At 44.2% G+C, this 15,556-nt stretch overlaps 1 protein-coding gene across 3 annotated transcripts in view; it reads left to right on the forward strand.

Annotated features, from left to right (window-relative positions):
* Nucleotides 1-15,556, forward strand: part of RAB11FIP4 (RAB11 family interacting protein 4) — a 124,871-nt gene that overhangs the window by 36,018 nt on the left and 73,297 nt on the right. For 2 of the 3 annotated variants that reach the window (XM_035558847.2, XM_035558849.2), the window contains exons 2-3: nt 3,958-4,045; nt 13,334-13,422. In XM_035558847.2, the coding sequence (XP_035414740.1) occupies nt 3,958-4,045; nt 13,334-13,422 (177 nt within the window). Of the gene's footprint in view, nt 1-3,957; nt 4,046-7,762; nt 7,879-13,333; nt 13,423-15,556 lie in introns of those variants that run through there. The other variant, XM_035558851.2, reaches the window with a different exon arrangement.

Genomic DNA, 15,556 nt, shown 5'->3' on the forward strand with positions numbered 1-15,556 from the left:
AAAGTCAGTCCCTGTAGCAAAGAGCTTCTTAGCCTTATCCCAGAAAACAACTGTTAAAAATGCATGCTGAAGTGCACTAGGGGCTTGAAATTGTGCATGTCTATAGGGGCTTATGTACAGTACATGCATGTGTATCCAGGCACTGACTGCATGCAAATTTATACCTGAATGTAGTCCTGGCTGATAAAAGCTCTGTGGCCTCGACCTGTGGTGGAGCTGCGTTGGTCAGTGCTGGCTGAAGACATGAGGAGGATCAGCACAAATTCCACCAGGCCGTTCTGTAAGTTCTTCTTCTCTTCTGCACTGATATCAGCTCTTTGCTTACAAAATCTAATTGAAAACCTGCACAATTGGATTGCGGGGAGACTGGAGACTGAAGCGTTTTGCTGAGGTGATAATTTCATTTCCTGTTAAGGCATTGCTCAAACTTAAAAATGAATGTATTTTCTGTTGCTTTGTAACAAATACATCCAGATATATAACATCTCATTTAATTCAGTTAGAAAATATAATTGTGTGTGGCTGAGAAACTGGTGGACTAAAATCACTGGCTCAACTGTCAGAAATAAACTTACCAGGCCAGACATGCTGGAAACACCGAGTGGCACCACTGTGCTATAGCACAGTATGAAGTTGTGTAGGGGCTTCCCAGCTGGCCGCAGAAATCTGTACATTAAAACCTAAACCACATTTCTTGCCTCTTAGCAAGAGACCTACAGGAAACAGGATTCTTCAGAGCAAGCCTGCAAGCATCTGAAAGAGTATTTATGTATGTTGCAATGATGGGAGCTTGCCAGTTGTCAGAGAGAGTTACAGCCTGATCCCATAGCCCAGCAGACAGGTGTCTGATCAGGTTTTGTTGCTATATCTGCATGGGGACAGATGCTGAGCTAGTGGCCTCACCGAGGTCTGCATCAGCGCCATCGGGGCCAGGCTGAGTTACACCAGCTGACACATCTGCCGCATATTTAAGCTGCTACAGTGATCAAGAAGATTTTCAGCTCTGAAATCTTGCTGCTGCCAGCCTCAATGGCCGGTGTGATTATGCTGCTTTGAATGCATCCAAAAATAGCCCAGAGAAAGGAATTTCTGCTGCTGCTTCATCTTCCTGTAACATTTCTGCTGTTTGTGCAGGTGAGCAGCGATAACAGCGACCCAGCTTTTCTGTACCAGGTGTGTATCCATTTAATTGGTTTCAGGAAGGATTTCCAGCTCATCGTGTATGCGTTAAACCCACTCTACAGTAGTGAAGTGGCCGTGTTTTGGAAACAGACCCATATCTTCTGCTGCTGTAAATCAGTGGGACTGTGCTAATTGCTTGTGGTACCAGATCACAGAATCGTCTAGGTTGGAAGAGACCTCCAAGATCATCTAGTCCAACCTCTGTCCTAACACTAAGACCTCCACTAAACCATATCACTAAGGGCTACATCTAAACGTCTTTTAAAGACCTCCAGAGATGGCGACTCAACCACTTCCCTGGGCAGTCCATTCCAATGCCTAACAACCCTTTCAGTAAAGAGGTTCTTCCTAATATCCAACCTAAACCTCCCCTGGCGCAACTTTAGCCCATTCCCCCTCGTCCTGTCACCAGGCACATGGGAGAATAGACCAACCCCCACCTCTCTACAGCCTCCTTTAAGGTACCTATAGAGAGCGATGAGGTCTCCCCTGAGCCTCCTCTTCTCCAGGCTAAACAACCCCAGCTCCCTCAGCCGCTCCTTGTAAGACTTGTAGATGTAGGAATTTGATCACGATAGGTGACAACTGTAACACTTCAATTTCTGGGGTCATGTTTAAGAACAAGAGATGATTTTTTAAATTTTTTTCCCTAAGACAAGGAGAAGTGAAAGGATGCAATGTAAGGATCAAATTGTTCATTTCTCATTCAGCCTAGCATTTCACGTGTAAGAAGTGTGTCGTTTTCCCATCCGTGGTTGGACCATTTGGCTTGTAGTTTCAACACAACAGTATTCCTGCTCTTACTGCAGTGAAAGACAAAATCTTAATGAATAGTAAGCAGGTCTACAATGTGACCTACAATGTGTGCATGAAAGGTATTAGGGATCTCTCTCCTACTCCAGGTCCATTTCTCTCTCTGTGACTGAGACAGTTGAGAGATTCTCTTCTTCCTTTTGAGGCTGAAGACTCAGCTGTGGGTTAGACAGTTTGGTGTGATGGGGGAGAGGTAACTTGCTTAAGGTCTGCAAGCAGAGGAGCTTGTAGGCTTGAAACCAAGGCAGGTCTTGTTAAATTCCTTACACAGGGAATGCCCACCTGCACTGAGAAGAACAGGGACAACTGCATGATGTCCTGAACCTGAGGTACAGCAAACTTTTGTTTGTCTGTTCTTGGGTGTCGCCAGCAAAGAAACACAGCACTATTCAGGGTAATGCTGTTAGCACAGTTTCAGGGCCCTTGTTTGGCTCAGAAGCCAAACATAGCTCCCATTGTGCCTCTGGCACTGCCCTGGGTCATGATGCTGAGCCCTTGCAGGTACTTGCCACCTGGAGGGACAGAAAGGGGACCCACAGAGAGCAGGAACTGCTGTGTCATGCGGAATTGCGCCTCACCATCCCAACACCTTTGTTGGTTGTAGATTGGTTTGTTCTAAATGAGGTCTTTGGCTAATCAAGGCATTTATTAGCACTGAGAGAATTTATAAACACAGAGAGAATCTGAAGGAAGAGGTGTCGCGCACATCAGTGCATTATCTGCAGGGTTTTAAGAAACAGCTAGGCTTTCGCTAGCATGTTAAAAAAAAAATAGAAAAATGAGAAACTGGGTCATCTGGATTCATTTGCTGCATAGCTTTCCAGCTGGGCTTTTGTTGCTGCTCAGACTGACATATCTGAGCTCCTCTTGTAGTTGCCAGGATTGTGGAGCATCCTACATGCCCGCTGCCCTCGCCTCCTACGCTCGTCTCCTTTATGCTCTGGGGTGTCTGGAGGGCCCAGATCAAGGTCAGAGCTGTGCTGCAGCTGGCTGTGAGTGTGCCTGCAAGCAGCAAGGGGCTGCCTCGGCACACTGCCTGCTAGGTACGGCACGAGGAGGCACGGGGAGGACCTGTACAATGTCATGCAGCGTGTTTATGGCAGAGGGGAACAGCCAGCTGGGTGTCCCAGCGTGGTGCCCGCTCTCCTTTGTCTCCAGCATGCTCTGCCCCTCTCCTTTTTCTCCCTCTTCAGCTACTTGTTTCTGTGGAAACCCTCTCTGTTCCTTTAATCCAGACAACTCAGCACGCAACAGCCTCTCCTGTCTGGACTGCTTTTCTCCCTCTTGAACAATCTGCCAGACCTTCTTTGGGGCTAATGCCAATTTGGTGGCTGCGTTTAAATGCCGTATAATCTCATTTTACAATGGCTAGTGTTCAGAAATGCTAAGCTGTGAAGCTGAGACTATAACTATAATTACATAGATACATTCCTTGCTTGTATACATATATACTTCTTTATGCCCTTGTATTTTCAAACTTATGTTCTCTGCCACGGCAAGGGATTTTTTTTTTTGATCCTAAGTGGCCAAAGAATGTTCACTGCTTAACTCTGGATTCTTCAGTGAACGAGGCTAGTATGGGTTGTGCACATCTTTTCTTCTTCCCCAGTAACTTGTGGCAAGAGGGGTGGAGATCATGAAGGTTTTAACTTTCTTTGAGCTGTGTAAATGAAAAGGGCCCTAAGGGAAACAGATTTTGTTAGCACCCTTCTCTAAGATGAAAGGCTAGGTCACAGATTGACCCCTTATTAAGCCTCCGAGCTTAATGCAATGTACCATGCTTGACATCAGATAATCCATTTGTGATTTCTCCTTGCAGAACAGTTTGAATGATTCAAGTAAATGTTGCGGGTATTCTTCCACTCACGGTCTTCTGTGGAAGCTATAGACCAGTTGAGCAAAAGATGAATTACCATTCTCAACACGTATTTTATAATCTTTTCTATTTTTTTTTTTTTTTAGGTGGAAAAACTGGCAAAGTACTTGGACCCAAATGACTTGGGAAGAATCAATTTTAAGGACTTCTGTCATGGAGTTTTTGCTATCAAAGGTATGTGCATGTTTCATAAAAATTACCTACTTCAGTGCCACCAATGTTTCTGTGGTTGCAGGAAATGTAATGATCAAAGACAAAATATTTGGTAGGAGGCAGCAGTATGCTTTTCTGGTTAATACAGGCATAAACAGTTACAATCCCCACCAGTCTTTCATTTGGGGGCTTTCATTTCACCAGGCTTTCATTTTTCTGTCTCTTATGAATTAAAAAAATAAAAATCTAGAGCTAGACTTTTATTTTTTTATTTTTGTGTTTCTGAGTTCTGTGTTTCTGAGGATTGCTGGCGGTGACCTCTTCAGTAAGGGCTGAATGTTCCTGGCTATGTGTTGCTCTTGTTGTAGCTGGTTTGTTCTTGGTTGGTGCAGCAATGTAATTATACCTGATCTAAGATTAGCTGGGGTTTATGCGACAGAAAGTAACGTGGCTGGACTGGCTGCTTCCTCTCTTTTGACTGTGATTATTTGTAGTGACAGTAGGGCAGCTCTGGGAACAGAGCCGATGCATTTCTGCTTCTTGTGCAACCTATGTGTCAATGGTGAGCAGTGCTAGAGTTTCTACACCCACAGGTGCTTGAGTATTGCCCTACTGCTAATTTTTCAGACCAGATGTGATGTGGTTTAAAGCAAAATGTAGCAGAAGAAAGAGTAGCCCTGTGGTTAGCAGGCAGCGTCAAAGTCTGATGCTTCCAGGTTCTTATTCTGATTCCGCTGTTGATTTTCCTAAGGAAGTTGAAGATCCCTTGGGCATTAATTTCTCTACTAGAAAATTTAAGACTATTACACTTTTCTCAAGATACCCGCAAGGTATAGTTAGTTCATGTTTTCAAAGTACTTGGGAACTTGTATTGGAAAGAAAGAAGTTAATTACAGGCTGGACAAGTTAAGGAGTCCAGAAGGTAGAGACCGGCTGGATCAAACCATCTCCTTTGCATAGAGTCCTTGGCAGAAGGCATAGACACTATTATGCTTTACAGCATCGCCAAAGGGCGATGAAGCAAACAGTGAAGAGAGAGTGTAGCTGTTCTGCTGCTGATTAGCTTTGTAGCTTCCCACAGCAAAATAGTTCAGCCTGTCCTTGTTGGGACACCTGGTATGTCCTTAGTGAAGTGCCAGAGTGCCGTCACAGCCCAGAGGCTTCACTTCAGGGAGAGGGTGAATGTCACTGTCATTGCAGTGTGATTCCAGGAGAAGCCTCTGGAGAGTCTGCTACAACGAGACTGTTATGAAGCCATAATGATGCAAGAATGTGACACCATAGCAATTTTAATTAAAGTTTATGGTAACTGAGAACAGTGTATAATTATGTGAAATTACTGTGAGAGCTACTCTCCCCCCATGTTTGGGGAGACACCTTCCAAAGGTGATGCTGTTGTATTTGAAGAGAAGGCAGTGCAAAGCCCTAAAGGGAAGTTAATATAGATGTCTAGATGCTAAAGCCTACGCTAGATATTTCCCTGATCTAAGAAATGCTGTAGTAAACTGGGGTCTAGGTTAAGGCAGCTACAAGCTCTGTGCCTCTGGTAATCCTCTGTAATTCACAGCCTAAAGATGTGCTCAGGTGGGTGAAATGGGATAAGTAAGGGATAGGTGTGAGCCAGGAGAACATCTCATCTGTAGTACATGTGCCCTTGTCCGGAGCAAATAGAAGTCAGTGGGCAGTGCCCTCAGCGAAGGAGTGGGCATCTGCGATTCCTTTACTGTGAGGAACAGCATGTGCATAATGATGGTTATCAGGGAGGGATGATGCCTTGGGGGTTTTCATCCTGCCTCACCATGTGGGAGCTGGTTCATATATTCATAACCTAAGGTTTAGTCCTGCAAAGACATGGCTAAGTCAAACACTCCGGAGTACGTTGTACTCCAGGTTTATGAAAACCTTAAAGCCCTTAAATGGAACATCTTATGGTATGCTTGATGGGTGTTAGTGTGTATATGTGAACAGACAGAGAAATTTCCCAATTCTGCAGCATCACATAGCATTCTTGTAGCACATCATTAACGGTATCAACACTTAAACCGCATCAGTGCCAAGTGCGTATAATCGTGGGAGCAGTTGTATCTATTTCTGATAAGACATTGTTGTGTGTGATTTCACAGCATCTCTTAAGAACTGGCTCTATTGCTTACCTCACAGTGTGAAAGTTTTATTGGTCTTTAGCTACCAGCCACACTTTTCTTAAAAATAAATTGGTCGTGTTAGAGTTGAAAAAATGTATGTCTGCGGTTCAGGATGGAAAGCCTCCATCTCTCACTTTTCTGTGCAGCCACATCCCAGGGGGAGCAGCAGGCTTGTTATCAAACAAAAGCAGTTTGTATTGGCAGCAACAGATTATGAATATAATGCTTTGACATCTCAGCCTATTTTAATTACCCGGGGTAATCAGATTAATAGAGCAAAATGAGATGCTACTATGAATCCACTGGTTTTTTTCAGTGAGGGAGTGTGAAGCTGTGTTATTCTTAGGACTTGAAGCCAAATGTCCAAATTCAAACTTTACTATCTTAATGCCTTGCCATATTTCTCATTTATGAGGCTTCACATTAAGTTGTTGGACAGATAGTTGCCTTTATAGTGTGCTGTAGAACTTTCTTCCTGCACAGAGGTGAAATAGTGTCAAGTTTTTGTTTGTTAGTTCAATGTATCTTGAATTTGTGTTTAAAACATCAGGCTTGAAGCATATAGAACAGATTCAAATCTCAGTGGTAAAGAAGTCACCTCTGATGATGGTTTAACCCTTTTGGATCCGGGTCTGGATCTTAGCCAACAACTAAATGTTGGAGCCTGAAAAAATCCCGAACGTTGGAACGTTCAGTGTCTGCTCTGTAACTGGGTGGTAGCAGCTCTCACTGAAAGGAGGACTTTAAACACTGCATCTAAAATCTGCAGCTCGGCCTCTCGTTTTTCCATAAGCCAGGGCATTGTGCACTCTTGTGTGCTAAAATGAAAAGTGCCATGGCCTTGACAAGTGGACATCAACCTTGCTTCCTCCTCAGTGCCTCTGAGCTGGATGAACCTCGTGATGTATGAGTCACATACCTCCGCCAAGGTTGCTGGGACTCTCACCTGGAAGAGACGATCTTCAGCTGCTGAACAGCAGGTCCCATGGGGAAGGATGTGCTGAGGAGTCTCACTGACAGCAGGGACCTTTGGAAGTGATGGAGAGGACTTTTACGGAAGAAGTATCAATGTTAGAGGGCAGAAGCGTGTTGGAGGAACTCATTCCCACTGCGTCTCTGGGGCGGAATACTACCCAGGCAGAGGTGCTTTCTGTTTATGGAAAGCTTTGTTTCTTTTTGCTTGTCCTTCATGGATTAAAGCACTTTGCCTCAGTGTCTGAGCTGAGCTCCCTGCTGTCTGGGCTGCTTTCCCCATGCAAATAGGCTCTGCCAGGGCCAGGTTTGCCATTAAATTTAAAGCTTTCCAGTAATTTCACTGGAATTCCAGAATAGGAAGATTTTGCTCCTGCTGCAGCTGCCTTTGCTATCTGCTCACTGCATGCCTTTATTTCTAATGACTGCATCGGTCTGGAGAGCAATTGCCATGAAATAACACCTGTACCCTCTTACCTAGCAGCTGTGTCAAAGCCAGAATGGTCTATGAAGTGGCACTGCGCAGGGACTTTGAGAGCAGCCAGAACGTCACTCGGAGGCTGAATTCCCATTGATTTCAGCAGGGTCAGCGTGGGATCCATTACTGTTTGCTCAGTGGAGTCCATTTCTATTTTTACTGTACTGGACTTACTGTAGCGATCCAGTAAATATTTTCTGCCACTTGTAATACCTGAAGGTTTGAGTGGAACTATTATTTCTAATGTGCTCTACAGGCTGGTAAGTGTTTGCAGGACCAGGCTCTTGGTCTGTTTAGCAGGCTCCAATTAAGTCTGATCTGTTCCTTCTATTTTAAGGTTTCTGTTTTCTTCACAGTAGTCTCTCCACTCTGATACTTCGCTTACAAAACACCAAACAAACAAAAACCCACCAAATCCTGACAAATAAAGAGTGAGCTCCCCCTGCTGACCTTGGTGTTGCAGCTCACACAGATGAGAGGGTAAAATGTGAATACAAATTCATGCAGAATTAAAAGATAAAGGGAAACATATTCCAACTTCATTGCTTATTTAAACCACGAAAACAACGCTAACCACTGTGCAGTAATTGGAGGGCAATGGCTTTCATAAGGGGAGAGGCTGAGCCATGCCAGCACAGAGCATTTCTGCAATAATGAATTTTCATGCTTTAGCAGAATCACTGTGTTGTTTTTTTTTTTCCAAATGAAATTGTACAGCTTATTGTTCCCTGGAGGAAGAGTCCTTTACTCATCTTCTAGACGTTATAAGGACTTTAAAGTGATGATCTGTTATAATATTAAAAAATGCAGAGATGTAGGAGCCCTTCATGTTCATTAACTCTGGGAGAAGCACAGTTGTGCGTTTCTACCCTTCCCCACCTTCACCAATAGCAACCTTTGAGTCTTCAAAATAGTAACACAGACAGTTCAAAAATCCATCCCTGTGCTTTCTTGGATCTTTAATTACTGCAGTTGGCTGGAAAACTTCTCGAAGCAGTCCCGATGTGAGTAGATAAGTTGTTGGTTTTTTTTTTTGTAAAAAGTAGTTATTTTGTCCATAAGGTCCTAGTAATTTTGATGAAAATTCCAGGAATACAGATTTGCCCAAATCTTCAAAGAAATGCTAAAAAAAGTGAAGTTGGCTGTTCTTTTAGCTCCTACTGTGGCAGGTTATCAGTACTGTGAAAATAACGTAGTATGAAATTTGATGTTTTTTCAAAAGAAAGTTTTCCAGAGCAGAATATTTCTGGCCTTCTGTTTCACTGGTGACTTTTTTTTTTTTAATTTGCTTTTGTATTTTCATTTAGCTGCTCCAAACAAACATTTTCCACAGAACCAGTGCTGAGTTTTGATTATCTCTCTTAATTTGCAGTCCCATAGCTGAGAATAGGATTGCATCAGCTTTGCCCCAAAGATCCAGTACAGAATTTGAGATGGATATGTTTCATTCACACAAGAGGAGTTTACCTTTATTTGCTGGACACCAGTATTTGCAATACATACCAGTTCTAAAGAGCAGAAGAGCTGTGCTACCACGAGAATTTCAGTTAAGCAAAGCAGAAAACATCAAAGTCTTTATGAGCCCGTTTAGGCTTATAGCTGTAGATCTCAAACTTCGCAATGTACCATAGCTGGAGAGGATTTGAAGAGTCTGTGTGTTCTAGTAAGGATGTCTTACAAACAGGAGCAGTACTTGGTCTGGCTCTAGGGAGAAGGACTGTCATGGTAAATGTGAAGAGCTGAGCCCTCCTTCTGTGAGTCAGGCTAAAACTCTTAATGAACTGAACTTGGTTGCTCTTAAAAGTACGTCAGAGTTTGCTAAGACTCAACTAAATTTTACTAAATATAGTCTGAAACCATAAACGGGTCTAAAACACCATTAAAGATCCAAGGGTAGATGAAGTAAAAAGCTATTGGTCTTAGGAAAAATGCCAGGAACCAACTCCATTCAATTAGGTAGCCAGATTTGATTTCCTATAGTATTAAAGTTGTTTAATTGCCTGTGCAAATTGCCTGACACAGCATGGGTTAATTCTCCTTCTTAGAACATTTGCAGGAAAACCACTTTGCTGCAGTTGTGTTTATTTGCAGCCAGAGTGTCTGTTCGCAAATTAACTGTCTGCTAGAGTGTGAAAAACATTTTTTTAAATGAAGCTGAAGGTAAATATCTAAAAATATGTGGTAAGGGAAGTCATTTCTGGCATCCTCAGCAAACAGAAAATGTTAAAGGTTCACATCTTCGCCTTCAGTGACTTGGAAAACACTTTCATCATCTTTGCTTAGGGCTAAAGATGAGCCTGACCTGCCTCTGGGACAGCCAGCACTGCCTTTTGAGAGGTTACTAGCATTAGTTTGGTATTTTCCAGAAATACTTGTGTTTTCACAAAAGGAGAGGATAAATGATCTAGTGGTTATGATGCTCAGATTTCTTGTTCTGCAGCATCTTTCTCTTACCAGAGTGCAGGCAGTTTTCTTTTTACTTTTTGATTTTTTTTTTCCTGTTTCCTTTCTGGACTGTGACACTTTCATTTAGCCCACTGGCATTTCCCAGGCTGCAAGCCAAAATATATTTGGGTAATAAGACGTGAACAGTGTTTGTGACACTGCAGGTTAATATAGTCCCCTTCTTATGGTGTGCCCCTTGTGTAAACTTCGTGGAGTACTTGCAAAATTCAAATCATCCTTCAGATAAGGGAAATGAAAGGTGAGATATATTAGCAGTGTTGCAGAAAAACACTAGGCAAGAAAGGTGATGCATTTACCGACTGTGCCAAAACCCGCCGCCCTGGTGGTAGGGGCTGGACCCTGGGGAAGGAGCAGCACCACAGCCCTCCATGGTTAGGGATGGCAGTTTGTCTTGATAGGGGAAATGAGCAACAAAGCATTTATTCGTTAAACATAGTTCTTAAGCGGAGTGAAAACAGTGGCACGATCCTAAGCTTCTTGCAGCCAGTGGGCATCCTTCCATTGGTTTGCTGGATGTTGGGTCAGGTCCAGCTGACTGCAAGGTGGCAGTGGTGTTTTTGAGTAACCCCGAAGGAGAACGGCCTCTCAGCAGTTTCTTTTCCTCTTCTCTTTTTGTCGGGTGTAATAACATGCAAATCTTCCCAGCAGGATGAGGAGATCCAAGCTGTCACGCCAGCACGTTAATCGTGCTCAGCAAACCTCTCCCACAGGGGACGCTGGTTGCTGCACGCTCAAATGTCTTCCCAACAAAAAGTCACCTCTGTAGGAGGAGATGGTCTCAGATGAACTACATCCTGAGCCTGTCAGTGTCAATGGAAATTCAGTCTGTGATTTCAATAAAAGGAAGATTTGGCTCCGTTTGCCAAATGGAGCTCTTCAGCTCAGTAAACAAATTGGATTAAGTGCCTGGCGATGTTCTGGAAATGGCTCAAGTGCTTGATTGGCTTCTGCGGTTCTGGACCAGGACACGAAAGCCTGTGCCAGGTGGCTCTCGTGAAGAAGTGGTTAGGGCTGCCCCAGGTAGGTTAGGTATGGACGAGATGGTGCTTTTTCTCCCCTGTGTTTTTACTGAGAAAATTATATGTTTTAATTTAAATGGTCAAGGACTATCATGAAGAGATAGACCTTAATGGTCAAAGAAAATGAATAACTGTGAGCAGGAAAAATCTCAGATAAGAACTGGGCAGCAAAGAGGGGACACAGAGTACCTTGCAGCTAAACTCCAGATTTGAGATCCCGGAGATCTGGATGCCTTTTGTGACTCTGGCTCTAGGAGACCAGTCTGGTTGGTGTTTCAAAAGGAAACGAGGCAGAGAGGTTTATGATGCCCCTTGGTTTTGGTAGTTAAATGCCTCTTGCACCTTTGAAAACCCACAGCCTTTGTGACTTTTGCCTACCAAAGAAAAAGGTTGGGGAAGGTGGTACACTTATCTAACAGGCTTAATTAAGTAAAGGCTGACTGCTTAGAAGTCTTTAGCTAGAAGCACTGTTAGTACAGCTGAAATAGGAAAATAAGACCTAACCTTATAGCTGAAGATATAGCTGGGAATTTTTAGAACTGTGTAAACACGTCTCCTTCATTACACAAATCTACATCCGTTGCTGTGTAGCACTTGGCATTTATTTTCCATTTTGCTGGAGATAGCTCACTTTAATGAGTACGTGCTCCGTATCATGCAGAGAGCATTTAGCAGAGCAAGCAGTCCGTACATGTAAAGACTCTCACAGTGGGTGCTGGCATGAGGTAGTTTGATGAGTAGTAAGTTTTTGTTATAAATGTCAAAAGGTACAAACAGTAAATTGAATTCTCTGTAAGAGGACTAGAAAGTACCCTTAGTCAAACACAGGCTGACAAACATAATGCTAAAGCCAGGAGAAAGAAATGGACCATGGGCGAGCTGGAAATGTGACAGCCACAGGCAAGGCAAGTTATGTAGAAAGATGCTGTCTCAAGGCAAAAACGTTTAATATTTTGTCTCTTTTCAAAAGGTAAATAATCTCTTTGGATTGTTACTCCTATGTGAGCTCCTCTTTGTGAAATGACAGTAACACAATTCTTGCTTGCTGACTTCTCTAGAAAAGTAAAAAATGCACACCACGTCACTTGCTTCATCCACCTGGTGGTGCCTCTGGCATATGCCTCTGTGTAGGAGACAGGGAAAACACGCTGATCCCTCATGTTAGGCATCCTCCGTCTGGTCACCTTCCCTGTTAAGTACTCCCTTCTTTTGTAGGGGACTCCCCTCCATAACCACAAGGTATCTTCAGCCCTAGAGATGTTATTTCATTATTTTAAAAAAGCAAGAGAGAAGGCCAGCTAACAGGATAAATCCTTACATTTTACACTTTCTTGCATTATTCTGCCTTCTCTGACTCACCTGCCTCATGAGTATCAGTGTGTTGTGTCACGGGCAAATGTATTGCATTAGTGATGGGATGGAAAAGAAGAATACTGCTGGCTAATTGCTGCCTCCAAATGTACGCATGCTGAGGTTGTATGCAGTTCAGGCCCAAGGCTGTAAGCTGGTTGTTCTGAAATAACCTGGCCTGATATCACTGTAGCTCAACATGCCAAGTGCAGTCACTGGTAATTAATGGGAAATGAGACATTTGGTGATTTGAGTGTTTCTATATTTGTCTCAGGTTTTCAGACGAGACAAGGACTGGGGGAAACATGGACATTGATTTTTCCAGCTGTTAGTGTGGTTGTTAACAAAAGCAAACACAGAAGCTGAAGATCTGACTGCAGCATGTGAACATTTGCTTGCCAAACACTGTGTGCTCCATGACAGAGCCCTTTTTGAAGGGGATTATGTGACATTTGGGTATTGCCCAGTCTGTCCTTAGGCCAGAGGGAATCAGAAGCAGCTCTGCTGATGCTGATGTCAAGCAGATGCTGGCTAATGCCAGGCCTGCAAGTCCAGAGGTTGGGGTTGGGTGAGGGTGGTCTCCATCCCTCAGGACAGCTTCCCAAGCTAGGCAATGTGCAGGTTTCATTGCAGCTCAGAGCAGCCATGCTGTGCCAGCATTAGTGTAATGGCAGCTATGTAAGTGTCACACGCTGAATATGTGCCCTGCACAGCTCTGAAGGCAGAGCTTTGTTAGAACTATTTAAATATATTCTGGAGCTGTCTTTCAAGGTTTTGTGCATGCAGGCTAACTACAACTCTGTTTCTTCCTCTGTTGTCCATGTAATCTCTGGGAGACAAGCTCTCAGCCTGACCATTTGCTTTTGTTTCTGTTTGCCAGGCTGCGAAGAGTTACTGAAAGATGTCCTGTCTCCTGAAAACTCTGGGCCTCGCCACTATGAGCCACAGTATGTTGACTACTATTACCAGGTAAGAGAAGCATCGGTTCTGTCTCATCTTACTGGGCTGAGAACATCTCTGGAGTGATGTGTGGTTGGGTTGTTATAAATGCTGCTGTTTCGCTTGGCCTGGTGACTCTTCCTTCCTAGATTCATGACTGTTAGCAAGCCTTCTGTACTGGTTTAAGCTGTATTTAACACAGGCTATCTGTCAGCTGATGAGAGAGAATTTAGGACTTGGTTAGCACTGCTCTTACAAGCCTTAGTATTCTCTTGTCTGTGAAGCTATCACATATGAGCTTGCTGGCACCACATAAGTGGAAAACAATGATTGGGATCTAATTAAAGCAGTCAAACTTTGTAGGTGAACAAGTCCTCAGAGACCTTCTGCAGATAATAAAAAGGGATTGAGCAGCAGTTGGGAAGCAGAAACAAAAATACCTCGATAATATTTTGGCTGGTGGGTATGATATGTCCATATTCAATTTTTCAAGCTATTAAAGGTTCAAGTCCTTGTCCATAATTTGACGGTGTCTGCAACAACAGGCAGGACAATGTTACACTTCGTTTAAGCATCTCTTTGTCTCTCCTTCATTTTACTTTGGTTTTAGTCACCTCCACCGATGTGCATATTATGATTAAAGGCACAGTTAGCATCGTGCACTCAGATGTCGGTGGTGCTAGGAGACTTGCAAGTCATTGTGAAATTTGGATGTATTGTAGCTTCCCTGGTGACAAAGTGTGAAAACAATCCTCATACAGTGAGGAAAGGCAAGTGATAAGCATAGTGGGAAATGCTGCTGTGTTCCTTTGAGAGCACCTGTAGGGGAGAAAAGATCTGTGAGTGGGTGGATGAGGTGCTTAGTCAGGGAAGGGCCAGTGAAAAGCCCTGGGCTGAGAATGCCCAAAAGGAAGGCAGAACAAGGAAGGTGCTGTTAGCAATTTATGGCCTCTGCACTGGAGGCTTCTAGCAGAAGGTGGCTTCAGATGCCCTCGCGTGAACTGGTACAAACGAGGGGGCAGTGAGAGCAATTGTGGCTCGGAGAGGCTGGGAGCTGAGCCTGGGAGCTCTGACAACTCTAGTTGCATCTTTTGATGACAAAAAAAGAGTTTCACAGTGATTAGAGAGTGGCCTCATGGTGGGGAGATGCCTAGGAAGAACAAAGAACCTGGTGTGATGGAAATTTTAGTGAGTCAGCGTGGCAGAGATTTGTAATGGAGGCCAAGTGATGAGCCTGAGCTCAAGGTGTACCTTGCTGGCATCTGGGTTAAAGGTGTGGTAACCACCGGGCTGCAGGCAGTGCTGTGGTTGTGTGTTTGTGGCCGAGTCCTGGGGTGACAGCTTCCTCCAAGCAGGCCTCCCTGCAGGAGGGTTGAACCTGTAATTAGCTGAAGAGTTGAGCTACAGCTTGTTTGTAATGCTGGGCCACGTTTCGGGTGCGAGCTACAGGAGCTCAGGCACGGACTGGCGAAGAGTTCTGTTGAGGGATGGAGCTGGAGGTGCTCAGAGGCAGGGAGCCCTTCCTTCTGCTGCATGCGTAGGGAAAGCACCCATCACTCAACCCCACCAGGATACTGCTTTACCATTTTCTTTGCACTCCTTGTGAATATCTGGCACCAGCGCTTCAACTTAGTTGCAGAAGCACATGGTGAGAGGTGTGGGTGCCACGGAGCCTGTCCTTGGTCAGCCTGTCCCCATTGCTTTGTGGTGATACACAGAACGGTTCTCACTGATCGTGCAGAAGGTACACAGATGTTTCCTTCAGCTCAAGGCAGATGATGTCTGTCACAAGATAGGAGGAGCCTTCTAAGGCTGCAAAGAAAAGGGCAGAATTTGGACATCAACTTTTTGAATGGGGAAGAGTTGTCTGGGCTTGTTGGCTCTTTCTGCTTGATGGAAGTGGCAGGCTGCTTTCAGAACCTGGGCAGCAGAGAGCTGACAGCACTAACACTCCGCTCGTATCCCAAACCGAATTGTTTTGTAACTGGTGACATAGATGCCCGCAATGGTGTTGCTTGGTAACCTGAATAGACATCATAAACCAACCTCTCTGTTTTGCAACAGATGATGGAGACTATAAAACAGAAAGCAGGCTCTCTGCAAACACTCAGCATCTCCCTGTGCAGATGTTGCTGGCTCCGTCTGATTCTAAAGGCAGGTGGTG

Source organism: Cygnus atratus, chromosome 18 (assembly GCF_013377495.2).
Source record: "Cygnus atratus isolate AKBS03 ecotype Queensland, Australia chromosome 18, CAtr_DNAZoo_HiC_assembly, whole genome shotgun sequence".
NCBI classification, from domain to species: Eukaryota; Metazoa; Chordata; class Aves; order Anseriformes; family Anatidae; genus Cygnus; species Cygnus atratus.